Raw genomic sequence first — 27,149 nt, forward strand, 5'->3', positions numbered from 1 at the left:
AGAGAGCATGTAACACGCAGCCTGAAAGAAACTGCGCAGCAGGTATTTGATGAAAAGTGAGTTCAGGGAGGACTTGGGGCCAGCCAGGAAGGCTGAGCAATCATGCACATCACCCACAGTAACTTTATAGCTCTATCAGGACTGCGGTCAATCCCCAAATGAGTGCATGGGGTAAAGATACATGGTCAAGTCCATAACCTTACTGAATCCGCACTGAGCAGGTTGAATAGGCAGATGGCCTTCTTGGAAGTTTCATTTCAACATAAGCACTTTTTAATCATTACAATATTCCATGGTTATCAACACTGCAGATCAACCTTTTGTGCAGTGCTGTCGTTTCCCAGAAAATAGGTAAATTACACACACAGGATCATTGTTTTCCATGCTGTTCATATATATAAGAACTATTTCTAAAAATCCAATCTGACAATCTCTAAACTAAATCATAAAAATTGTACCCGTTTTCCCATTTTGTCCTTTATTATTCTGCTTTCTGTCTTGTCTGAGTGGCAAAGCTTCCCTCCAATTCTGTGTTCATAAATTCAATTAAAAATGTAGGTGCTAAGGTATATTATTTTTAAAGTATTAAATACTGCAGTTTCTTAGACAAACCCTAGTCTCTTATCAAACACAGACAAATATAATTTATCTTCTTGGTTTCACAAAGCATTATAAACATCTTCTACATAGTCTACTTTCTGTAAATCCTTCATTCAGGATTTTTAAATGGCTCTCACCTGGCTTTGGCATTCTCAGCCTTCAAACGCATTTGCTCATAACCCTAGCTGGTACAAAAACTTTCCTCTGCTTTGCGTACACTGAAGCAGATCTGTTCCATATTATTTTTCAAATCACATCTGGCAATAAATTACTCTTGCTTTCCATTAGAGGTCTCTCTCCTGCATTTGATGCTCTTTTATGACTCACAAACTTAGAGAGTTGTTTATTATTTCTGTATTTCTTTTCTTTTGCTCTTTCCCTCAGCTTTTCTTGTCTCTTTTTCTTTTTTCCCTTTACTTGAAGTCCCTTAAACTCCTCTGTACCTGTGGTATTTTTTTACACTTCATTATTACTTCCCTTTTAGTCTTTGGTTCATCATACTTTTTATAAGATCTTGATGACTGCCATGTCTTCAGGGACAATGGATTATCTTTGAGCAATTTCCTTTTGGCTTGTAATGTTCTTTCTCTGTCTATCTCATTTGAATTTGCTCTTTCTTTTTTCCACACAGTCTTTATCTGCTCACAATATTTGTGAAAATCTAGGACTCTTGGTAAAAATGCACCTGTTATCAAGGGTGATTTCCTCATTCACCCAAACAGGACAAAGAGTCCTGAAGGAAGGTGGCAGGGCAGACTGAGGCTATGCTTACCCTGTGCTTAATCCTTCCCACACTTCTGGGGGCCAGGTGAGATAAGAGATTTCTTCAGTGGCAGCAAAACTTCTCAGAAATATCCTGAGGTATGTTACAGGAAAAAAATGCCAAGAACAGCATAAAAATGGCTTATCCAAGGGACTTCTGCTCTCTCTGAGAAAGAGGAATCATACACGCACCATGTGAAAGTAGTCCTGGAGATGCAACAAATTGGTTAGTAAAGAGTTTATTTGAACTTCCAGCCAGTGGTACGCTTTTCTGTTTCACCTATCATTTATCTATCACTCTGACATCACATTCATAAAAGAAGGGAGAACTCTGAAGTATCAGCAATTTGTAGTGTTTGTTTAGAAATCCAATTTGCTTAAAATATTTTCAGGGAATAAGTAAATTTATGCCAATAACAGTTTTCAAATTTTAATCTCATGCAACGATTCCTCTCACACTGAATAAATATTAGATTGCAGTTAACATTATCGAAAAGCTAATAAAATTCTGATGCTCTAACATCAAGACCAGGATGGGACTTTAACACAGGAAGGCACAGTATAGTTGTTAGTTAAATAGCCCATAGAGCACCTAATGCTATAGGAAGTAGGAAATACCATTTAATCGGGGGAAAGTACAAGCATCTTAATTGCAGATAGGTAACAATACTTGAGCAAGAGTCCTGCAAAGTCATTATGAAGTTAAAAAGAAAAAAAAAAAAAAAAAAAAAAAAAGCACACACCTCGGAGAAGGAAGTAGTTGAGGTATTGCAGGGCTGCATCGTTATAGTTCCTGACTATTTGCAATTTCCCTTTTTTAATTTCTTTTCTCTCCTCAGAAGAGTGGCACGGATTTTTTTTGACTCTGTAGAACAACTAACGATTTATGTAGCACATTACCAGCTATTGGATTGAGGGTGTCTTCACCTCTTGAAGAAAAAAGGCACAGTTCAGAAGACAATGGAAAACTACTGAATCACAGAACAGTTGAGGCCGGAAGGGACTTTTGGAGATCACCTAGTCCAACCCCCCTGCTCAAGCGGGGTTCCCTGGAACACACTGCCCAGGACTGTGTCCAGACAGCTTTTCAGTATCTCCCAGGAAGGAGACTGCTCAACCTCTCTGGGCAACCTGTCCCAGTGCTCAGCCACCCTCACAGGGAAAAAGCTTTTCCTCGTGTTCAGAAGGAATTTCGTGTGTTTCAGTTCGTGCCTGTTGCCTCTCGTCCTGTCACTGGGCACCACTGGAAAGAGCCTGGCCCCATCCTCTGGGCACCCTCCCTTCAGATATTTATACACATTGATAAGGTCCCCCTCAGCTTTCCCTTCTCCAGACTGAACAGTCTCAGCTCCCTCAGCATTTTCTCACGAGGGAGGTGCTCCAGTCCCTTAACTGCGTTAGGAGCCCTTTGCTGGACTCGCTCCAGCGGCTCCATGTCTCTCTTGTGCTGGGGAGCCCCGACCCGGACACAGCACTGCAGATGCGGCCGCACCCGGGCTGCGCAGAGGGGCAGGATCACCTCCCTGGACCTGCTGTCACCGCTCTGCCTAATGCGGCCCAGGGTACCGCTGGCCGCCTTTGCCGTAAGGGCACGTTGCTGGCTCACGGTCAGCCCGCAGTTCGCCAGGACCCCCAGGACCTTCTCTGCAGAGCTGCTTTCCAGCAGGTCAGCCCCCAGCCTGTGCCGGTGCATGGGGTTATTCCTCCCTAGGCGAAGGACTTTGCACTTCCCTTTATTGAACTTTGTGAGGTTCCTTTCTGTCCATTTTCCAGCCTCTTGAGGTCCCTCTGAACGGCAGCACAACCATCTGGTGTGTCAGCCACTCCTCCCAGTTTCGTATCATCAGGGAACTTGAGGGTGCCCTCTGTCCCTTCCTCCAGGTCACTGATAAGTTGAACAGGACTGGACCCAGTATTAATCCCTGGGGTACACAGCTCGTTACTGGCCTTCAGCTAGACTTTGTGCCACAAAGGGTGATCGCAACCCTCTGAGCTCTGCCATTCAGCCAGTAAACAAAGTAAATGCAAAGAGATTTCTAGCTTTGAAACAGTTTTTTAACTTCCACTATCTTTGAGTTAGCTCTTGCTGGGTCTTCGTCTTTTGTCTTCATGCCGATTATAAGGATTGCTAACGGACTGTTTCCAGGATGCCTCTGCATGCTTACATAAAAACCTCACGCCCCAGAGGAAGACAGACGAAGATGTAGTAAGAGGATTTATGGGTTGTAAATACTGGAGAGAGAACTTTGAATCTCTCATTCCTTCTAAGTAAAAACCATTCCAAAGCACAAGGGGACCAGAAGATCTAGTAGGAAGGGGTTATCTGTTCAAAAGTCCATCCACTGTCAGGTATGTATCCAGCCAATTTGTACAAAAGACACCACAAAGGCTCAAAAATACCACTGCTCATCACAGCCTATGTAACATCTGAGTAAAGCTCCTTTATCCAGAGAATCACCTTCACAACATAAGATACTTGACAGAATCTGATGATCTGATGAGGAGCAGGAGAGAAGGTTTTGCACTATGTATCTCACCAGATACTTTGAATACAGTGAGAATTTATTTTGAAGGAATTTGGTGAATGAGGAAGGCAGAAAGATGAGGTGGAGAAATTAGCAGGGTCTAAAATCTAATGATTTCTTGCATAGCCTCCGAAATAGCAAATGCTCTTTGGAAAATGAATCAAGCTTGATAACATCCTTAGATAAGATTATCTGATCTTTCCTGAGATTTGAGTCTGTTTTTACTGAAAATGTAAGTCAAACTAAACAGTCAGATAGTAACAGGCAGATAGTGATGCCATTAAATTCAGACTTCTCACTCTAACAAATGATATCTTAGTCAAGTGAAGGCCTAAAGCAAGCAATTCTCTATGAACATACAGCTCTCTATATTTTGTTTTTATTATTTAGTTTAACTAACTAAAGGAGCTCCTCAGAGTAATTTATTCATTAACTGGGTGGGAAAGAAAAATCCAAAAATGTTCACTATCTCAGTGTCATATTAAAAAAAAATCTTTAGGATATAAAGGAATTTCTTCAGCTATCAGTCCTAAAGTATCCAAAGAAGTAAAAGTTCTACACGCTATGAGGAGCTCCTTTAGTTAGATGTATTTTCAGCACTATTTCCTAATATTACTTCACCTGGTATATGATGACTCGGAGTTGTCACAAGAGCGTTACAGTCATTAGCAGCAGAGGACCAAATGACACGAAACACAAGACAACTCATGAGGTAGTGAGGCAGTTTCTGCGACGGCCCACCAGTACTTCCATGTGCTTCGTACACTGGCGTTTGGAAAATCACGTTAAGCCTACCAGCAGCCAGCGCGAGTTTATCAGATCTGACAGTCTGTGTTGTGGAGCCAAATATGGACAAACTCTACCACTTTTAGTCTAAAAACAGAGTTGTAAATGGTTTCCTTAAATTACATTTCCTTTCATACAAGAAACTTGAAACTTGTAAGAACCCAATTCTACAGCAGCACAAGCCCGTTTATGTCAGGGCTTCCAGAGTCCCTCCAGGTTTGCAGGTGTGTGATCTTGCTCCTTCCTTTGGGCTGGAGCACAGGCCCGCTCAGGAAGCCAAGCTGGCAAAAGCTGACCACCTTTTCTCCAAAGGGTTCCCGCAGAAAACAGAGGATGGGATGATGGGACCACACAGCAAAGGGACGGGTGGGGGTGCAGAAGGCCCGGCTTTGACTTAGGACACCATGGTCCCGCATCCCAAGGCAAGTGCTGCCCCGCTGGACGTGCTATAACCATATTAGCTATTTCAGCCGCTCTTACTGTCAAATTGCTGTGTGAAAGCGTAATGAGAAAGAAAAATGTGATTCCTGCTGGTACTTTAAAAGAAAGTTAAGCCACAGAAATAAACAGTAGATCTGGACCTATAACTGGAATTAGTTTGTATCGTTCCAAAGCTATTCCTGAGAAAAGGTAATTGTTTTAATAACCAGTTCCGGGCTATGTTGAATAGTACATATATTGTTTTACAAAATTAAAAAACAAAACTGGTAAGAAGCTTTAAAATCTACAGAACGATAGACAGAAGAAAATTATTGTTATTCTTGAAGGCTTTGAAGGATAACCAAGTTTTAATACTTTGGGCTTTTTTGTTTTTTTTAATAGCAGCCAAACTGGGGAAAAATGCTCACCATTAATACTCACCATAGATGTATGTCAGGATAACAGTACTTTTTAATAATGTGTATTTGGAATGTACTAGCAAGGAGATCTGATGTATGGAATTCAAATAAGGGCCCAAAATTTCACAAGCATGTGTAACCCACAGCAAATAAACTGGTTTAAACTCAGCCACTGAAAAGATGGGCGGGTTTCCCTTGTGAGGTTCTATACGGTCTGAATCAGAATAGCATCATCCACACAGAAGATTAAAATTTTCTCATGTAAGAAACACTCATCTGTTGCTAGACATTGGAAGCCCATATTCACCAGCCTCTCGGTCATCCGAAATATTTTCCATTAACAGATGACATCACTCACCAATTTTCACCTCCAACTTCCAATACAAGCATTCACACCGTAGCTGATAAGCATCAGAACATACCATCATAAATTCCCTAATTTCGAACTATTGTGTTTGTTGAGTTACATGTCATTTACGTGACAGAGTAAATTGTGAAAAGGCACATAAAAATATGGTTATTATAGTTCTCACTATAGGGCCCTGCTTCCAGTTACTATTTTGAAAGATGTCAGCCTGAGCAATTAGGATTTAGTATGCCAGGCTGCTTCTTCAGGCCAAGACTTTTAGGAAAATCTCAAGCAGAATAATTGAACTATTTCCAAGATGGATATGAAAAATATATTGTTTTACTTAAAATATCTTTTCTTTGTAAATCTGTAACACCCATACGCATTGGAGATTAGGTTTGACAGGGAATAGGCCTTATGTCAGAAATCTGTCTGTACCACTGAACATCCTTAAGCCTTTAGAAAGAAAATACTGCATTTCACATACACTCAATAGATAGTGTACAATCATGTAATTAAAGACTATATCATTATGCATATGAACTGGGAGGATACATCTGGAATGCAAAAGAAACCTTACTTCTGGTACTTGCTATCTGTTGAGTATTTCATTTGGCAAGTATTACAGTAATCCTTTAATTTGGTCTTCGTGTGAATGTGTTTCCCCCTTGAACATGTTCTTTCTGGACCAATTGTAGGTGGTCAGATTCAACAAAGAGTTGATATATAATCTGTAAAATATAATATAATCTGTAAAAATATAATCTGTATTTTAATTGTGAGACCGTAACACCCCAACACTACTTCCTGCAAAGTGGTTCCTTGATGATACACAGCAAAAATCTGGCTCAAATACACCATAGCTGCTCTCCAAGAGAGAGAAACAGGCTTTTACACAGAAGTCAGGGAACTGAGAGACAGGAGCAGTGATGTCCTGCACTACATGGATTAAACCCAGCCCCTCCGGGCTGTGCAACAACTGCCAGGTGAACACACAGCAGGCCTGAGACGTCCTGGAAGCACAGATGTACTCCACAGGCACCAAACTGCGCGGGTGGGACACGCACAGCAGGTCTGTGCCTCCAGGAGCGTCAGCCCTCCTGCTCACGCGCACAGCATAGCGCACAGTGACTGCCATAACCACTGCCAGCGCTGGGCATTCCTGGAAGCGCAGCACTGAGGGCAGAGGCATCCAGCCTGGCAGAACCAGCAGGCATCCCGAAATCCTGAACAGCGTCTATAGCCTGCAAAGCCCGCCTGGGCAGAACTTCTAAGTGCAGAAAGAGGCCAAGCTTGTGGGAACTAGATTTGCATCAGTCTTCAAGAAAGGCATTGTTCATGCTACCAGTAGTTGAATTCTGCACAGCAAAGTAATTATAAGTGTTTGTCCATTCAGATTACTCAGTCACATAAATGAGCTTAATGTTATTGCTAAAGATTTGTGGTCTATGCAGTAGTAACACATTTCTCTTTTGAGTTACTGCTCCCAGAATGACAGGGGTTTTTTTAATCTTAATGCATTTTTAAAAGGACAGATAAAAATATTTTAATATTCTAATGTTTATTTCTATACATTTGTTCTTGTTATACAGTGTAGTGTTCCAGCAAAGTTTTTCAGACTTTCTCCCCTGCCAATGCAGCAATGGCAATATTTGCCCTCTGGCTTAAAAGATACAATACCAGATCTCCATCTAAACTGGAATTAATGGAGCTTGATTAATTGGAACAAAAACGATTCTGAAAAAAAAAGAAGTGAGCCTCAGAGCAAGTGGAAATGGAGACACCTAACCAGGTAGGCAAAGGAGACAGGGATGAGATGATGCAGCAGGACATACAGAAGGACAAATTTCAACCTAACTGGAGGAGGGTTTATAACATTGATCAGGTGGCCTCGGCAGGCTTACCTGTATGTCACTTCACTAAAAACGAGACTAAAATTGGACTTTGGTCATCTTGACTACTGAGAAATAGAATAAACTATTGCAAAACCCATTTCTGAGTTGACACTTCAAATGCAAAGCATAGCAATTTTGTGAATAAAGATTACCATCTTGAATTGCATCATGAATTACAAGGAAAGAAGATCAAATCCAACCATGATTTTGAGATATAATTCTTGGCAAGCCACAATATGCCTTGATCTTAACCATCAGCAATAATTTCTGCTAAAGGAAATATATGCATCTAAGTATTTTCTAACTAAAGATTATGTTCCCTTCAATTGAATCCAAATAAGTCAAATTATAAATCTAGTAAACTCGGTACAAATGAGGATTTGGTAGTTATAATACGTTATTACTTGGTTTTGGCTTCTGGAACATACACTAACAAAATGATTCATGGATGATAACAAAGAAACACACTAATCCCCACTTTTTTTCTTGACAGAACCATATAGATAATGAATGTGTGTTGGTGAAGTGCAGAGTTTATCCTGAAAGCGTTAAAAAGATGCAATAATAAACCTGCTTGAATTGAAGAAAAAATATTACCCAAACCACAATCATTTTTTTTCTTATTATTAACAGACAAAAGAGGGAAAACAAACAATTTTTCTCTTAAAGAGCACCTTTTATTTGAGGTCTCAATTACTAAACCTAATCAAAGCCCCTATAATACATATTAACCTTCTGAAGTTTTAAGTGTGACAAGTTGGGAATATTAGGACACAGAGGACTAACTCATCTAAGATCACATGCCAGAAGACTTTTACAGCCAATTATAGAAGCTGATGCTTTTCATTCCTGGTCCTTTCTAGAGATACCAGTCTGTCTTCCTGCTTCACTATAGTTTAAAAAAACAAGTTCAAAAATGAAATCAGTTTGCCAGTGACCACTATAGTCTTGAGACATTTTTAGCTACGTTTTTGCTGAATATTTTACATTGCGATTCACAGTCCCTGTGTCCCTCACTATGACTGCTGCTGACTCCTGCCCTGCTAAGCCGTAGTTTATTCACTATCCAGCTTGTGCAGGAACACTGAAGGAATTCCATGTTTTCACTGTAAGCACAAAAGCCTGCATTCAGATATAAAGAAAAAAACAAATGACATTTTTATTTACCTCCATGCCTGGATTATGTCCCTCTAAACACTTCCCACTCACCAGAGAATTCAAGCAAACAGTTCACATTCCAGCCTACTTTTTCCCAGTGTTAGAACTGTTCCAACTGTGCAACATCGCAATTACTCAGAGGCATCTATATCAGTAACATAAGCAGCATTTCCTTAAGAGTTTTCCTCTCCTATGGTTACAAGGAGGCTACAAGTAACCACAACATAAGGTGCCACTGCCTTTGATACGCAGTTAAAGAAGCAGAGAAAGGCAATACGTAGTTGCCATTCAGAGAGTAAAATGTAGAAAGGTATTCTAATCAAATGTTTAGCTTTCACCTGCCTTTGAAAAAGGAAAGGTGAGGACACAGGTGAGAAGGAAACCAATCCTGACTGTGAGGGCAGATCACATAATACACAGTATCCTGAAGTGACACTGCGAAGCGAGGGGAAGGTATAGAGAGATTGGCCTTGCACTTTATTATGATAATAAAGAGTGCTATCTAAGTTAAACCACACTTACACCAGGAAGACATGCTTTAAAATATTGCTAAGCTATCCTAAAGGCCTGCAACAGCCCATCAGATTTGTAAGGGAGGATGAGCAGACAGAGCAGGACAGTGCAAACATCCTTGAAATGGCCAAAATAAAAAGCACAGCTACGCAGATTACAGTCCTATCTCTTCCTCCAGTGCTGCAAAGAGGCTCAAGGACTTGTAATTCTGCCAGCCACTAAGCGCAGTAAGAACAGAAACCCGTTCCTCTCTCAGTTTACTTCTTATGCAGGCTAGGAGCACAGCTTTGGTCTTGGAAAAGAAAAAAAAAACCAACAGTAGTAATAACCATATTAAAGATCACAGACATAAGCTCTCCTTATTTAGTCTGACAGCTCTAACTTAGTCATGATTTTATAGGCAAAGTCAGTATTTACTAACAAATTCACTGCAGGGTGTCTTCTGAAGAAGATGATTATGAAGTTTTGGTACTGATATATCACTATAATACTTTGCCTTTAAATATTTGAGAGAAAATGGTGAAGGACAACATGCCTTAGTGCAAATGACATGTTAGGACTAGCCAAACCTAATAGGTTTTAATTCTCACATTGTATTTAATGTTCTCGGTAACTGAATTGATCCAATGGCTTACACAAGCCAATTAACAGATGACAATTGACCCTTCCCATTCCCATCTTCCCCTCCCATGGTTAGAACAGCATCAAAAAGCTTGATAGTTACTTACATGAGAAATCTTTGTTTTCATTTGAAAATTCTGTCTACTAAATCAGCTTCATCACTAGCTCCGCTTTCCATTAAAAGAAATCACTGCCAGGTTCTTGGGGATTTTGGAGGGTCCCTCCCTGTTCCTCCCTTTTTTCCATGCTGTGGCCCTTGGTACAGATCCTCCAAACACTCAAGCATTGGTTATTGCGAGCTACGCTGATGTACGCCCAAAGCATCCACCTCCTAATTATCAACTATTCCCTTAACCTTGATATAGTAACTGTCATCAGAGGGTAAAGACCTTGTTAGGTTTAAGTCAAACAAAACCCAGGAAGATAGTCCATCCCCAAAGAGCTGTTATGCTAAATAATGATAATATTGGGGTATTCGTATGATTATCTGTAACAAAATATATTTATTTTATTAATAATTATTTGCAAAAAAGTCACATTAATGTGTAGTGTGAAACAACTAAATACTGTTGGTCATATTTGTTAAATCTATAATAAGAAGCACAGAGAAGTGATTTGTCTATGGACATGCTACAAGTCAATGGCAGTCTACGTTCTTAATCTTGCCCTAATTACTGAGATAGTATTCTTCTCACAAGAGACAAATTTTAAAAGTGATCATTTTACTTGTGCAAGCTTTTAAGCAGAGTTTGCAAAGTTTGAGGCATTTGATGCAACTAGGAAACGATGAGAATACAAATATTGGCTTAAAAAGGTTACCACCTAAAGAACTAATCTCAAAAGATTGTTTCAGGAGCCATTCCTTCTCACAGCTTATATTTCAATTTACTTTGATAAACTGCATATATTTCCATATATTACATCCCTGCACACTTCCCCTAGCCCATCATATCTTTCTCGTGTAAAATATTCACTCTTGAAAACCGAGAATATTGAAGTTATGTACGACTATGCCATTTACTATGTCATTTCTCTTTTTAATCTCAATGTAATGAGCAGACAAGCAGAGTATTAATGACAGACTTCTTTTTCTACTCATGCTTTAACACGGAAGCATATATCTGTTTCCATAAAACAATGACTATCATCACCTTCTCTTTTATTTCCTGCTCTGATTTTTGAGTTCTGTTGCATTTAGACCAAAGACCAACCTAAATTCACTAGAATCTTGTTCTGGTGTATTAAAGAAAATCAAATCTTAGAGTACTATACGGTACTACATCAACTTCATGTTACGATATATGTTCTACTGTATATAATTCACTGTATAAACAAGTGAAAACACTCTGAGGGTCTGGGCCTACAGATTTAATTTCACTTTGAAACAGTTTTATGAGTGTATAATATTTTAAAAGCTCTCATCTAATATGAGCAGAGAGTGATTATAATCAGACTATGGATTGCTACTAACAGTAGCTACATAAATGGGAGGAAGAATGTATTTTTCTACAGCTAAAACTCTTCTTCACAGACCTATCACCCAAAGAATAATCGTTACATTTATTGATGCAGGTGCTTTGCTATCTCCAATTCTGCAGCCAAATATAAATTTTTTTAAAGGAAAAGGAAAGTTTCTGCTGAAGAAAACAGAACTATTTCTAGGAAAATATTCTTTGATTTTTTGAAGAATGAACAGTTTTCACAATTCATAATCCAGATTTTTCAGAGTAATGCTTTCGAGTTTTTTTAAGGATACCCTCTTCTTTTGACAACAATGTCGTATACCTGAGTTACTGTATGAACTCTAGGTGTTTTATTACTGACCTCCAACTCATTTGAAGCCTATTAACTTATTAAGATACAATCAGTTATTCTAATACAAGTTTCTTTTCATTCATTTAAAATTCTCAATTTGCTAAAAGGCTTTAACAACTTGTTGACCAGTTTTAAATTCTAATCTTCCTAAAACACATGAGAACTATTCTGAAAATATAAACATGTCTAGTTAGGAAAGATAATAATCTCATTGCCAGATCAAATATATGTTGTTGTTTCCCTAAATCACAGAAGGATACTCAATGCCAAGAAGATATCATACAGGTTAGGGAAAGCCTAACAATTACTTCAGAAGAGAGAAATGGCTATGAGAATAAAATAACTAAAGACTAGTTCGTATTTTCATAGCATGCCTCATTAGCAGAATCAGAATCAAAGGACCAGTTTTTTTCTATTTTCTTAAATATTATCCTTTTTGAAACTAAACAGTAGTATGAATTTCACAACATTCAACCTGAACCTGTAGTGAATCCTAAAACGCTAAAATCTGCAGTGAATTGGAAGCACTAGTCTTCATATTACTTAAGCAAGATGGATACCCAGAGCCCAAGAAAATGAACAGAAGTTCAGCAAAGCTCTGCTCTACTAGCAGTTAAAAGCACTGCTTACAAATGCATATTGTATATTGTTTATTCCTCTAAAGTTACTCTTGGGGGAGTGAATGCTTCATGAGAAAAAGAACAACACCTGCATTTCACCCCGAAGTTGCTGGATCCACTGACCACATACTGCTCCTGACAGGGCAACAGTATCTTTTCAAGCCTTGAAAACTGTGAACGAGCCTCTCAGAAAAAAGTCTACTGTCCTTAAGGCTCCCTCCTTTTCTTCATCCAAAATGCAGATGAAAGGAATTGAGATGCAAAATAAATTCCAAGTTGCGTTGTGTCCTCTGTGTCAGAGCCCTAAGTGCCCTTAATGGCCCCGACCACCCTCACCCGGGGCTCCCACCAGCCTCTGCCCAGGGGCCCAGCAGCCCCATTTAAGCTCAGCCCCCAGCCCTCACCTCCGCTGTGTCCTCCTCCAGCCCTGCCTCCGGGATAGACCTGGCTTGCAGGTGCCTTCTCTGCTGGGTGGATCCCCTCCAATGGTGGCTGTAACTTGTCCCCAGCCCTGCCTCTGGTCCCAGCTTCTTTTGCTCCTGCCTGGACGCCCTGCCTGGACCCTGGACTTGGTCCATGCCCTGGGATCCCTATCAGAGATCTCCTGGATTACTTCTGGCAAAACAACGTGTCCCTGTTTTTCTCAACAGATAGGCTTACAGGAGTTCCACCAGACAGACAAGAAAAGCAGGAGGGACTACAGACTGGCCCCCACGTGTCCTGAACTCATCACCCTAGGTCACTTCCAGAGCACTGCCTCACACCCGCACCGCTCGGTGAGTTTCAGCTGCTTTCCTAACACTCATGTCTATGCCTTGACACTGCAGCAAGGGCTAAGATGCTCTCACGCTGTCAGAAAGAAGGTATTAACTCCACTTTGGTTCTTTTAAGGATGTAAGTTCTCACCCTGAGTTGCAAATACAGCTGTTAAAAGCATTTGCTAACATCGACAAACTGAAACCATTCTGTGGGGAGAAAAGAAACACTCCCCCAAACCGCTCCTTTTCTGTCTTCCTTTCTTACGCCTTTGAGCCACAGAGCAGAAATACACAACACTCACAGGTTTTCTCATCTACCTTTTCTGGCAGTGGTTGCAATGCTCATAAAAGGGAGAAGTACTGGAAAAGAGCTCTCAGCAGCTGGGGGATTTATTTCCTTCCACTTGTGAAGCCACATTTCCAGGAGCAATATGAAACCTCATTGATGGTTTCTGGCCCAGAATTCTAGGGGGGTTTTTGCTATCCCCAATCATAAGTAAGGTTGTTTGGATTTAAAAAAAAAAAAAAATCAATGGTTCCTGTTTTGTTTTTCAGTATACCAAGCTACTTATTGATTACTTATGGATTTCGGATTAAAAGAGACACCCCTGATTACAAAGGGATCAAAGGAAAAATGAAGCAGTCTTAAGTAGCTGAGTCTTTCCTCTGCAACTGCAAAATAAGCTTCAAGACAGCTGCTGCGATGGATGTTCTCGCTCGGATGGGAATTCTGCTGTGTTGGCTAGCCTCAAACCTAGGGCAAGCGGCTGGACTAGTATTACCTTCCATTTGTCACAACATCCAGTCACTCGTGAAGAGCCCACCAGCATAAATTAGCATGGGTCTACATAAGCAGAAATATAATGCATATGGATATTACGTTATTCACTTTCCAACCAAAACTAGGTATCATTTCCAACTTCCAAGGACCTGGATTGATGCCAAAAAAGATGTGTATAAGGAAAGAAATATAAATATTATCTAAATATATATACACATATGTATTATCTATCTAAACACTTTACTGTCTCAAAAATCCCACTCAAATCTTCAAATTACTTAAGGGAATAAATACTACAAGAGTTCATGAGTATTGGTCATAGGGACACAACACTTATTATCATCTCACTGTTTGTAGCTGTTGTCTAGATTCACAGATATGGCATTGTATCAAAACCAACAGAAAGGGGTATTCACAGATACAGCTCATTGGCCTTTGTCAGCTACAGCAAAGCAACAGCACAGGAACTATTTATCATTCTGCTGGAAGAAATCTAAAAATAAATACTGTATTTTGCTATATTGTTAGTCAGCTGCTTTTTAGCAATCTGATCACGTCCAAGAAATTCTGTCACAGGAAAAATACAAGTAATGAAAAAACAATTAATTTTACTGTAATATCTAGTACAAATCTTAAATAATAAGTAACAGAACTGCTATTCAGTATATTCATTTATTAAAAAGTACATTGATTATGAAGGACCCTAATTCAGCTACCAGAAGGTTTCATGGCACATCAGCTAGTACAAGTCCAGATGCTCTGCATGCAACTGACTCAGTAAGAATCTGTTAACCTGAAAAAGATATCTCCTTCCTTCTGTACATCCTTAGCTGTGCAGAAGAGATAATTAAGGAGAACCCCGGGTGGCTCAGGAGCCAGAGCTCCTCTCTGGAGGCAGAAACAGGTTCCCACCCTGACTGTGCCAGAAGCACATACTAAAACCAGGTGTTGTAACAGTACTACTTCTTGGTTCAAGAAACCGGTACAAGCAGAGGGCTTCCTGCCAGAGCAGTACCCCACCCAACATCTTTTGAGAGCTTTAGTCACGGGTCCTCTTCTGTCCACACTGGGACAGAGTTCCCTGACTTGGCAGCTGCCTGAGGTCAATTAAAGGCACAATCTCAGGTTTTTGCACAATAAAAGAGCTGTGACTTCAAAGTGACTGCTCAACTGAGCATGTTCAAGGAGCACAGTTAATTGCTGCAGCTCTCCTCAGCACAAGTTCTAGGAAGGTTCGGGTGGCTTCACTTCACCTGTGTGCATCCAGGCTGGAGGTGCTCAGCTACTGCTACATGGCCTTTGCTTAGCAGCTAGAAACAGCCAAGAGCATCATCCCATCCCTGCCCCTACAAATTCCCCAGAACTGTGAGGGTATAGAGACAGCACTTAGTTTCTACATCAGCAGTAGGCTGTTTTGGAATATCCCACAAGCCAGAGAGATTTCTTCTTGGCTACTTTTATCTGGAAGTAACCTGTTGAGTACTGTCTATTTGTCTTTGCTTGTTGAATGAATTAGCCTACTCCATCGTCTTGAGATTTCCACCAGGCTTCTAAAAACATGTAAACAAGTACACTGCGTATGTATGGAGGAGAGAAAAACAGTCAGGCCTGGATTTCATTTTACTGTTTTTATTTTACGTTTTGTATGTACCTGGTTTTGAAAGCGAGAGAAGCTTCAGAGAGAGATGGAACACCTGGAGATGTAATTGCCAGCACACCAGAGTATAAACATGTCAAATAGGTATCAGAGAGGTGCCAAGTCTCACTTTCACACTACCATTAGTGTCTCACTGCATTTGATATAAAGAGGTTTCTTTATACCAAGTTGAGCTGTAAAAACAACTGTATTGTTGCAAACAGACAAAATGCTGATTAATCCAAAAAGGGTATATTCTTAAAATGTTTAACAGTCTTACTGAGAAGACTTAGAAGGAAGTGAAGAAAGACTACAGAGAAACATCAACAGATTCCTAAACAGGAGGATTCACCAACCCTGACAAAGCTACCATTAATCCACCAAGTTACAACAAGTGTACTAACCCTGCTATGGTTATGCTTCACATTTCTGTGCCATGTCTCATTTTCTGATTATGTAGCCCAGGGTGGGGGAATAAAAGGCTTTTAAAATTCTATATACATGCGTAAAACCTCTAATAACATAGGGAATTCTGCTAACAGCAGTAGGTTTGAGTTTTATCTCCCTCTGCCTGATGACTCCAATACACAGCCACCCTCTCCTCAAGTGTGTCACGCGGCGACTGCTCCAATCCAATCCATGTGAGAAAGGAACGGGTAAAGGTTAGTTTCATTATAATCTCATTAAACTGTATGATAGCACAGACGATTCCATTTCCCCTCTAATATGTATTAATATTTTGCTTGTTAAAAGATGTAACAAAGCTTGTTCAGTCATAAGGAAACCTAGTTCATTACATTTTTTCTTTCTGGATAATTTTCAGTGACAGTCATACCACCCAGCAATAAACAACCAATTGAACTGTGTATAACTACACATAATAGTTAAGTTCACCTCCTTACTTAAAGATATTCTGATTGTGTCATCCTTATTCATGCTGAGCAATACCTTACTCCAAGAATGGCTCAGCTAAAGTCAACAAGCTGAGAGAGATACAATACTCAAGCTCCTAAGGCTGACAAATCAAAGCATGGATGCTTTCACACACTCCAGAATCTTAATTGGGCTAGAAACTGTAATAATAAATATGACTCCAGAAATACAAAGAAGTAACATTAGACTACTAGGTGAGAAACTTGTATAGACTAAATCCTACTGGTCTTATTACCTATTCACTTACTGACATACCATTTCTTGGTATGTGATAGTTTTCAGATTTTAAGAAGATATAGTGAATTCGACTCAGCTACTTATATAAATAAGCATTACTTTATTTACAATAAAGTAAGCAGATTTATTCTTGTGAGTAAAGCAAACATGACTGATCTTAAATGTTAAACAAAGATAAAGAGCTTCAAGGGAGATGTTTGTAAATTAATCTGAGCTACTGTTTACATCTTTGCCAATAATCTGTTGAAGACCTCTTGCAAAGACTTTAGAATATGCCTAACTTTATCAACTCAAGTCATCCCATAAAGTCTCCATGACAGTCCAAATCAGGAAAATGTATTTAAATTGTTTCCAAGATCAGCGCAATGTACGAATCCTATGAAGACATCATTGACCATAGCAAAGAGGCTCCAGAAGTACCACAACTGCACAAGAGTCCAAGAAGTTCCAGTTGCCTTTATAATCCGGGTTTTACCATAACAGAAAATAAACACATAAACCACACTGCTGTTCAGACAGTCTCTATTCTATTGGGTAAAAGCTCGGCATTTTTTAAAATACTGTTTAATAGAGATAGTCACCTAATCCAATAACTACAGGACATGTCTTTAACACCATCCAGATGCATTTTTATATCATATCCTGTTACAGTCAACACTGTGCATTTTAAGTCGTCAAAGTACAGATTATGTAAATGTATATTTAAACTGCCCCGAAATGCATATTTACACAATAGACTGTAATTTCTCTAAAAGGTATTACAATCCTTTGTCTACTCTCACACGGTTCTATAGAGTATCTTTATTTTTTCCTAATGTTGTAATTTAATTTGCATAAGAAAAAATTAGGAATATCAGTCCTGCTCTTCCTAATGTTTTGGGGGCAACTTTCTATTGACTTTTATAGGGATAAATTTCTATTACAAAACTGTAATGACAAAAAGGTAAAGTGAAACAGATTTGTATTGCATTTCTAATTTATTCTTTTTACCATACAGACTGTTCACTGAATGATGCTATATATTTTAGATATATGCCAAGAAAACAAACTCAATACAGAACATCCAACTTGATCATGAACTTCCTGACTTCACATAATAAATATTACCTACCGCTAAATAGACTTTTCTGGAGCCATGGCACAAAGATCCACTCAAAATGTACAAACACATTTCCACATTAGACACCTGATTTAGAGCCCAGTTCTGTCCTGGGAAGAAACATTCCTCATACTTTGAGATATCAGAAAGCCAGCTCACATACACTAAGTCTGATGGTCTTGTATCAGTCTCTTTTGCATCCATTTTACATTTATGAAGTCAAGAGAAAAACAGGGGGCACATAAATGGCCTGACATTGTTGTATCACCTTCACCTCAACCAAAGTACATATTGCAGTATTTTCACTTTTTTCAACAAGCCACCCTTTTGCAAGCACTGTAAGTACTGTGTTTATTAAACCCGGTTTTCAATACATCTACAGTGTGTTTACATAAACCTTCTGCGTTTTGTTCACACTCCCCAATAACTTAAGAATCCATTATCAGCTTCCATTAAACCTGACAGAAGAGTGGGTACCTCCAACATAATTACACATTTTATGAAAATAGGACACAGAGAAAGAATATCCTGTAAATGCCCTGAGGAAAAGGTTGAGCAAACACTGTATTAGACAGCAATGAATCAAAGATTGGGGAGGGGGGGGGGAATTACTGTATGAATGTCCCCAGAAAAGCAGAGCTTGCAGACTCTGACAGCAAAGTCTATCAGTCACACGGTGTGAGCCTAGGAAAACAGGCTTCCTGAGTTCTGGGGCTCATGGAATTGATTTTTTAATGGAGAAACTGGGAACAGAGGATCAAATTCAACTTAATTACCTACTTTTTCAGAATCTCATCACAGTTTAGAGTCAACACACTGCCTTCTCCTTCATGTAATTACTACCTGGGAAAATTAGACGGATTGTACAAGAATTTTGGTCATCTAAACAACCTGGGACAATAGCTGCTTGCTACAAATAGAAATGTGGTATGCAGATGCTGATATGATGGAAATAAGCGTAATTCCACTAGTAGCTGCTTTATGGCTATTAGAAATGTGGCTGTGGAAGCACTGAAGGTTGTCTTGTACTCATCAAAATACCTCAGTCTTCTAGATCTGGTATCTTTTGTTATAGTGGTTATTTCATTCTTCAGAGACTCAGCAGGAATTGGTTGTGTAATTTGGACAAGTTTGGAAGCTATAATTGGACAAGCTGGGCAAGCTATAGTTGGACAAGTTACGATGCTGTAGTTGGAAATAAAGTACTTATTACACTGTAGACACTCAGAGGATTTATTCAGAAATAAGAAATGCACTGCAATTTGTAAGTCTAATATTTTAAACATATTCACCAAAAAGTAGCTTTAAAAGGTCTTATAATTATTTTATGAAGAATAGAAATTACATTGTCTTAGCTATCTTTCATGTGTTTCTATGATCTTCCAGCTGTTTTTATTAATAAAAATTACTCTTTAAAAAAGGATTTGCTCCCTCAAAATCCGTATGTCTCCAGTTTGATCTTGCAGTGAATTTTAAATGCCTAAATTTACTTCCACAGTAAGGAGAAATGAAATGTCAACATATGCAGGATTGATACTTCATCACAGAATCAAGCAAAAGATAAAGCGCATGCTAAGAGAGAAAGTTCTCACTCAAAATGACATATTTGCAGTAATACTTGAAACAACTGGAAACATGCTGCGAATGGCTACTTTTTAAATTCTGTCCATTTTTCTCCCCACTCTTCTACATTTATTCCACAGTGACTTTTTCTATCTAAAATTAGTAAGTTAGCAAATTCATTCATGAAGTTCTGTACCTAAGCTCACCAGATGTGCCCAAAGAGTATATGATTTATCTCACTTACACTGCACATACATGCACTACAAAACCTAGATAAAGTAGACCAAATCTTTATCAGAGGAAGAAAGGTTTTAATGCCTTTAATTACCCACTGGTATGAAATTTGAATCTCAGAAGGTGCAATGTATTACTTAAAACACACAAGAATTTACCAGCAGTGGCTAAGGAGGCTTTAGCAGCAGCAATAGAACAGCCCATAGCTTCCACATTATATGACACTGACATGACTAAACAGCCCACTCTCCTCTTCTTCTCACAAGAAATAAAAAATCTTCTTAGTAAACTTTCTTAGTTCATCAAAAACTCTTTCAGGCAAAGCAGAAAAACCTCCCTCACTTGGGAAATGAAACAAACGGATTTTTTTTTTAAGTAAAAAAAATAATAAACAGCAATAAATACATTGACCTGCCAGGAAGTGATTTAGGAAGTCCTGTAAGAGTCTGCAAGCTCATACGTAGGTCCATCTTTTTAAACAGTGGTGTAACTCTCTTCAGACTTGAGGTCTTCAGACCTCTCAGACTTGAGGTCTGAAGAGAGCTATAGGCAGAAACAGAGAAGCAATCTGCAAGTGCAAATCCAGTGATTCAGTTATCAAATAAATATTTATTTCAATACTGACATAACCCCTCCCAGCAGTAATGAGGAATCCCAATTATATATTGAAGGACTGTTAGTATTCACTTGGCAAGAGAAATCATAGGCCAGCAGTTCTTCCTAGAGAAGATCTAAATCTGCAGATACACAAAAGTAAGCTAGTTAAATTTGAGTTGGAAGTGATAAAATTTGATCTTTCATACATTTTCTCTCAATAATGCTGTTTATTAAAATAGTGATAAAAGTTTTCTTTAAAATCAATATCATCTTTCATTTAGACTTCAGTGATTTGTAAGCTAACATCTGAACCATGGTTCACTACTGCAAGAAACTACTCATGGCAGAAACATATACATGCCACTGCTATAAGGCTGATTCTGCAATAAAGTCAAAAATAATTATTTCAACAGTCAAATGACAGCTCTTCATATTGCAGTTATAAGAAAGAAAATATTACTTTGGTTAAAAAAATAAAGAACCCAAAACCTCAAAAATCAGCTATAATGAGAAAAGCAAGTAATGAGTAATTCGCATCCTTCACTTCCGTGGTAGTCTTCCTGTTGAGCAGATCTAAAATGAAGAAAAAGTAACTTCACTTTAGGATTTTTCCTCTGAATGTCAGTGACTGAAAGAACTTTGTTTTTTTCCAGTGAGAGGCAGGCCGTGGTAAAGTCAGTACCACTGTTCTTAATTGTTCTTAACAAATCTTTTGTATTTAACCCATTTTCAGTGGGGGAGGGGGGGGATCACTGCATTTCCTGGAGACAGCTTGTAGCTGTCCTAATGAAGACTGAACCATGTCGCCTGGATTTATGGAACTGCTAAGAAGCTTGTTTTCAAAGATGAGCTTGTGATCCCTCTCACACATGCCTGCAGAGAAGCAATGCAAAGAGAGCTCAAGAGGAACAGGCCTCCGAATGCCTGTGGGCTCATCAAAACCTTTTACCTAGCTATACATCCACACCAGCAGTCAACCACGCTGTCCTGTATCTGGGGCTTCCAGCAGCCAGTCTAAATCTAATGACCAACAGTCTGATAGGAGACTTGTTACCTCGAGGAGAAATCTGAGGCAGCTAAGCCTGACATCAGCCGTTGGCCCTGGGTTTGACTTGAGATCTCTCTCTTATAGAATCAAATTGATGCCACAAGTCCACAGACCAAAATTTTTTAGAAGAATTTTGTTTTTTTATAAATGCTGAAACTCTGAGGAATCCTTGAGGTTCCAAGGAGAAGATACCCACACCTCTGTGAAATACAGGCTAATAACAAGCTACTGGCAAAGACGCAAAAAAGTCAAGAGAGAGAATGACTATTACAGCAACTTAATTTAAAAGGAAACCTGAATTTGGAAAGTGCTGCACTTTCTTCTTTTTGTAAATCTTTAACATTATGTGATCTACAAGGGAAAAGAAATATGAAAACGAGACTTGCTCCCTGATACAAGACTAGAGCAATTATTCAAGATTCCTGTAAAGGTGACAATACAAGACACAGTACCACTAGCAAAATCAACGTATGCAAAAGAAGAGATAAAAGAAAGTAAACATACTGATGGGCATGAAATAGCTAAAATTCTAGGCAGTAAAATTCTTCAGAGCTACCAGTTGACATACGGAGGAGACATTGTCCTCTTCCCCTAAATCTAAAGACTACTAACTAAAGGATCACTCTTTTTTTCTTAGGAGCATGCTCTGAAAAATAAAGGTAAATTTCTGTTGTATTATGACAATACAATACTCAGTATTTTCCCATGATTTTCATACCACAGCGCTCCTGTTCATAGATGGCAAGTGAGCAAAACTATGTAGCACTTATTGAACTCTATTCAAAAGCCGTTTTCCATTCCTGAAGACATGTTCCTGCTCTTGAGAGTGCCTACTTTTCTATGCTCAGTGCTGAATATCTATGGGTCTCATCCCACTGAAGTTAGCTGCAAAACCATTTGACTTACACGAGAGTAGGAACAGGTCCTCTGAGAAGTTAAATAACTACAGATTTAGTATTTTGCAATTATTTTGATTTCTCCTTTGGAACACTCCAATTTCTTTCTGTTTTTCCCCCCTCCCTAATGGCTTCTTTCTCTTTCCCTCTCTCTCTCCTTTTTTTTTTTTCTTTTTTTTTTTTGCAAGCAACTCCCTCTTTTGGGCATATTGATTCTGAAGTCCTTAATGAGACCAAAACACTCACTGTTACAACAGAATGCACTATACAGAAGGATCAAGTTTTGTTCTGCATACTCCATATTTTCGCAAATGAAAACCAACCAGCTTTGTCCTAAGTGTCAGGAACACAAATCATCAACTTTCCTTTAGACAGATCAAGTTTTCGATCATAGTAGAGGTGAATTACGAAATTGAGTTTTGAGAGTTGTAAACACGTCACACAACATGCCCAGGGTATCACAGCAAACACAGTTTTATCAAGCCATTGTCGCTCGTTAGTATAACTTAGCTAATTACACGCAGCCTTTTAGGACGCGCAAAAAAGGAGCCTTGTTTCTAAGGGGATTTGCTCGTTTTGCAGATTAAAGAGACAATTTTTTCGCCATGGAAATCTCGCGCATATTTGGAGAAGAAAAACTGCCATCAGTTTTGCAGTGACGCCTTCAAACAGATTAAGAAGCTCTGCTAACCCATCTCCTCTGCCGCAAACGAATCGGCTACCAAAGAGCAATTAGCGCAGAGCTCAAGCACCGAGATAAAGTTCTGCCCCCGGTGACCTTCTGCTACGCCTCGGCAGGCAGGATCCGGGCGCGGAGGGGAGCTCGCTTAGTGCCGGGTCCCCCGGCCAAGCCTGCGGGGCTCCCCGTCCCTGCGGCCGAAGCGCCGGCACCCCACAAGCACCCCCGGCCCAACGGGCTGCCTCCCAGCCCCGCGCCGCGGCCCCCGCCTAACCAGCCCGTAGTCCCGCGCCACAACGGCCCCGCGCCGCCAACGGCCCCGCGCCCCAACGGCCCCGCGCCACCAACGGCCCCGCGCGCCCCAACGGCCCCGCGCGCCCCAACGGCCCCGCGCGCCACCAACGGCCCCGCGCGCCACCAACGGCCCCGCGCCGCCACCAATGGCCCCGCGCCACCAACGGCCCCGCGCGCCCCAACGGCCCCGCGCGCCACCAACGGCCCCGCGCGCCACCAACGGCCCCGCGCCGCCACCAACGGCCCCGCGCCACCAACGGCCCCGCGCGCCCCAACGGCCCCGCGCGCCACCAACGGCCCCGCGCCGCCACCAACGGCCCCGCGCCGCCACCAACGGCCCCGCGCCCCAACGGCCCCGCGCGCCACCAACGGCCCCGCGCCACCAACGGCCCCGCGCCGCCACCAACGGCCCCGCGCCCAGCGGCCGGCCCTCGCCACAGCCGCTACCTGCCGCCCAGCGGCCTGCCCGCCCGCCCGCCCGCCCGCCCGCCCGCGCCGGCCCCCGGCCGCAGCCCTCTCCCTCCCGAAACGGCGCGGACAAAGCGGCGGCAACGCACCTGCTGCCGGCGCGGGGGCGGCAGAGGCTCTCGCCCCCATGGCTGCGCCCAGCGGGGCCCCCTCCCCCCCGGGCCCGGCTGCCCCGCGTCCTCCGAGCCGGCGAGCTGCGGAGGGGCAGAGGTGCCCCCGCCTCTGCGCCCGGGGCCCCCGCCCGCCCCGGCCCCGGCCCCGGCATCTGCTGGAGGAAACGCGCCGCCGCCGCCGCACGCCGACTGGGTCCGCAATGTAAACAGGGCAGAGGGGGGCCCGGGCGCCGGCTCCCTCCCGCCCTCCGCCGCGCCCGGGCGCTTACCGAAGGGCGACGTGGAGGCGTCTCCCTTCCTCGCCATGGTCTCCCGCTGCCCTCCGCGCCGGCGCAGCCGGGAGCCCGGCGCCGCTGCCCGCCGCTCAGCGCGCCCTTTGTTGCCGCGAAGGCATGAGAGGCGGCGGCGGCCGGCAGCCTCGCGCCCCGCTGCGCCCCCGCTGCGCCGCGGCCGGCCCGGCGCCCTGCTGCCGCCCGCGCCCCGCGCTGACCCCGCTGTCCCGCCGGCTCTGCGGCCGACGCCTGCGCCGAGCCCGCGGGGGCGGCGCTGGCGCGGCGCGGGGGGGCCGCGGGCAGGGGGGGCGCGCCGAGGGCAGGCGGAGCGCTCCGGCCGCGGGGAGGGCCGCCGCCCGGGGCCTGCCCGCCGCCCCCTGCCCGGGCCGCCCCGCCCGGGGCCGCCCCCTCCCTGCGGCCGCCCCGCCGGCGCCGGCTCCGGCTCCGGCTCCGGGCGACGCCGGCGGTAACAAGGGGCGCGCGGGCGCCTCGGCTCTCCGTGCTCTGCCGCCGCCCGGCCCTGCCCGGCAGCGCGGCCGGCGGCGGCGGGGGGGCAGGCGAGGCTGCGGGCCGCGGGCCATGGGCCATGCCGCCAGCGTGGGCTTCCGCCTGCAGCTGCGCCCGCCGCCCCGCGAGCCCCCGCGGTCGGAGCGGAGCGGAGCGGAGAGGGCGCTCGGCGGAGCTGTCCGGCCGCCCGTGCTGAGGAGCGGCGCGGGGCGGCCGGGGGGCGGCCGGGGGCGGCCGGGGGCGGCGGGGCGGCGAGCCGGGGCGCAGGCTCTCCCGGGCCGCCCAGAAGCCGCGGCGCTCGGAGGCGCGGGCCGGCGCTTGGGGAGCCGCGGTGCGGGCTGCCCACCTGGAGCAGTTCTCACACTTCGCTTCTGCCTTCGGGGGGGTCGTGTGCATGATCCAGTCTGCAGGCAGAGGTGACCGTAGTCGCTGTGCGCTCCATACCAATATACAGTGTCGGTCATTAAACTGCCCTTAGCTTTCATCCGCTCCCCTCTGTTCTAGTCAGAAACGAACTTACCAATATCTGAAGGGTCAATGGTCACTCAAAGAGCAATTAGTCTGATTGCTGAGACACTTTTTCAGTCACGACATCTCCAATCATTGCTGCAGCAAAAGGACATTGTATTCAGATGTCACACTGATATTTGTCTGTTAGTCCGTTGCTATGGACATACCACTAAGTTCAGTACACAGAACACTTTGTATTGTTTGTCTTCCTCCTTTTGAAGTAACCCTATGTAATTCTTGACAGAAGTGCACCCGGAGGCCATCGTTTACATTTCTGTACATGTGCGATTTGAGGGAAAGGTGCTTTCCAAGGCCTGCAAATACAGATATTCTTTCAAAAAACAGCTTCTGAACCTCAACAATACAAGTATAGGATGGCTTTTTTAATGCCTGAATTAATATGTATAGACCATGGAAACTGTTGTTCTTATTTTATTGAAACATGACCCCATTGTGTGATTTGGAGGGCCGTGAGGATACACGCCTGCGCTGCAGTCAGTGCAATGGCAGGTGTTGCAGAGCTAGCTGCTTTGGCTAGCTTTAAGCTGATTAAGTTCAGGACAATTGTTCTAATTACTCAGTTTCACACAGACAATTTTGTGTTTTCTGGCAGCAGAAATACTCGGGGAAGTACTTCCCTCTCTGCCTTAGATTGTAAGAATTTATTTGTCCTTCTAACTTTAAATGAGTAGTTGCTTTCTCCAGTTACCGCCGGTTCATCAAAGTACTGCCTAGCTTTAGGCCCAGGTTTGTGTATTCTGTTGAACCACTGTTTGTCTGCAAAGTTAGAGCTCTTCCTTAAGCTTCGTCTTTCCTCTCATGCCACCACCTGGTCCAGCTACCCAAGGCGCCTGTTCCAGGAAACAGAGCCTGGCTGTGTTCCCGGAAACGGAACCGCAGGGTAAAGGCCTTGTGTGGAAAGGGGATGACAGACACCCTCCGTTATCGAAGGAGAAATCTCCATTTCATTCCAAGGCCGATGTTTAGGAGAACGATTCAGACAATTGCACCCCAGAGAAAGCGGAACTTGCTGTGTCAAAGAGGGAGTCAAAGGCGAGAGCGGCTGTGCGGGACGGCTTTGGGAGGAGCAGGGCAGTGACTTCATGTCTTTCGGCTCATTCTGATGTGGCACTGGAGAAGAGGCGGTAGCGGCGCGACAGGATTTGCTGGTCCAAGGCCTGCAGCGCATTCTCAGAGCAGCTTCAGGGGCACTCGTTCCACAGCCCGCTGCTACTGTTCCCTTTGTATCGATAGAGGTATAGCCTGTTTTCGAGGCTCGGCACTGGAATCTCAGCAAACTACGCAACAACAGCCGTAAGTGATGGAATTTGTAGAGCCAGTCCTACAAATAAATTTAAATATATAAATATGTTGGGCTATGGCTAACAACCAAAACTAAGCACTTACATTACACAGCACTTACAAGTCCTGGCAAAAAAACAAAACAAAACAAAACAAAACAAAAAAACTCCTATGCACTCCAGCAGGGTTTTTGTTTCTTTTCATTAGGGTTTATACGCCAATATAAAATTTGGATTCTTATTAAAAAATAAAATCATATATAGTATTAAGAAGTTAATGCAGAAGCCCCCAAGACTAGAAGTAGCTTTTGACTAGGTTCTGACTTTCAGGACCAAGGACTAAACTAGAACTACATTGAAAAGGAAAGTTTGCTTAAAAGAATTAAAACGGTTAGAAAAGGGCTAAGAACTACAAAAGTTAAAGTTTTTTTGGTAGCTGGGAGGCTCTATAAGGACACCATGTTTGAGACGCATAGCAAATCATATTTATATGTTCATGTTTGTGAGAAAGGCCTGAGAAAGAGCAAAGGGAAGCTCTTTAGCCAGTTTGTCAAACCGGAAAGAAAGGGGAGATTATTGCAACAATGAAGCATCTTTTGAAGAGTGGAAGCTGCACTCACCTGAGGAAGAGGTCTGACAAAACCAAACAAAATTTGGCAGGTTAAACGTGAAACTACAAGAGGGCTGGCCAAAAAAAGTGTTTGAGCAGTAATCTGCAAAAAGCATGGGCACTAACAACA

At 42.7% G+C, this 27,149-nt stretch overlaps 1 protein-coding gene across 2 annotated transcripts in view; it reads right to left on the reverse strand.

Moving 5' to 3' along the window:
- The window catches only part of SLC44A5 (solute carrier family 44 member 5), a 127,190-nt gene extending 102,816 nt beyond the window's left edge, over positions 1-24,374 (reverse strand). For both annotated transcript variants that reach the window (XM_064516380.1, XM_064516378.1), the window contains exon 1: positions 24,089-24,374. In XM_064516380.1, coding sequence (XP_064372450.1) covers positions 24,089-24,125 — 37 coding nt within the window. In that variant the 5' untranslated portion in view covers positions 24,126-24,374. The remainder of the gene's footprint in view (positions 1-24,088) is intronic.
- Between the last annotated feature and the right edge of the window lie 2,775 nt (positions 24,375-27,149).

The sequence above is a fragment of the Dromaius novaehollandiae genome, chromosome 8 (genome assembly GCF_036370855.1).
Source record: "Dromaius novaehollandiae isolate bDroNov1 chromosome 8, bDroNov1.hap1, whole genome shotgun sequence".
Taxonomy (NCBI): domain Eukaryota; kingdom Metazoa; phylum Chordata; class Aves; order Casuariiformes; family Dromaiidae; genus Dromaius; species Dromaius novaehollandiae.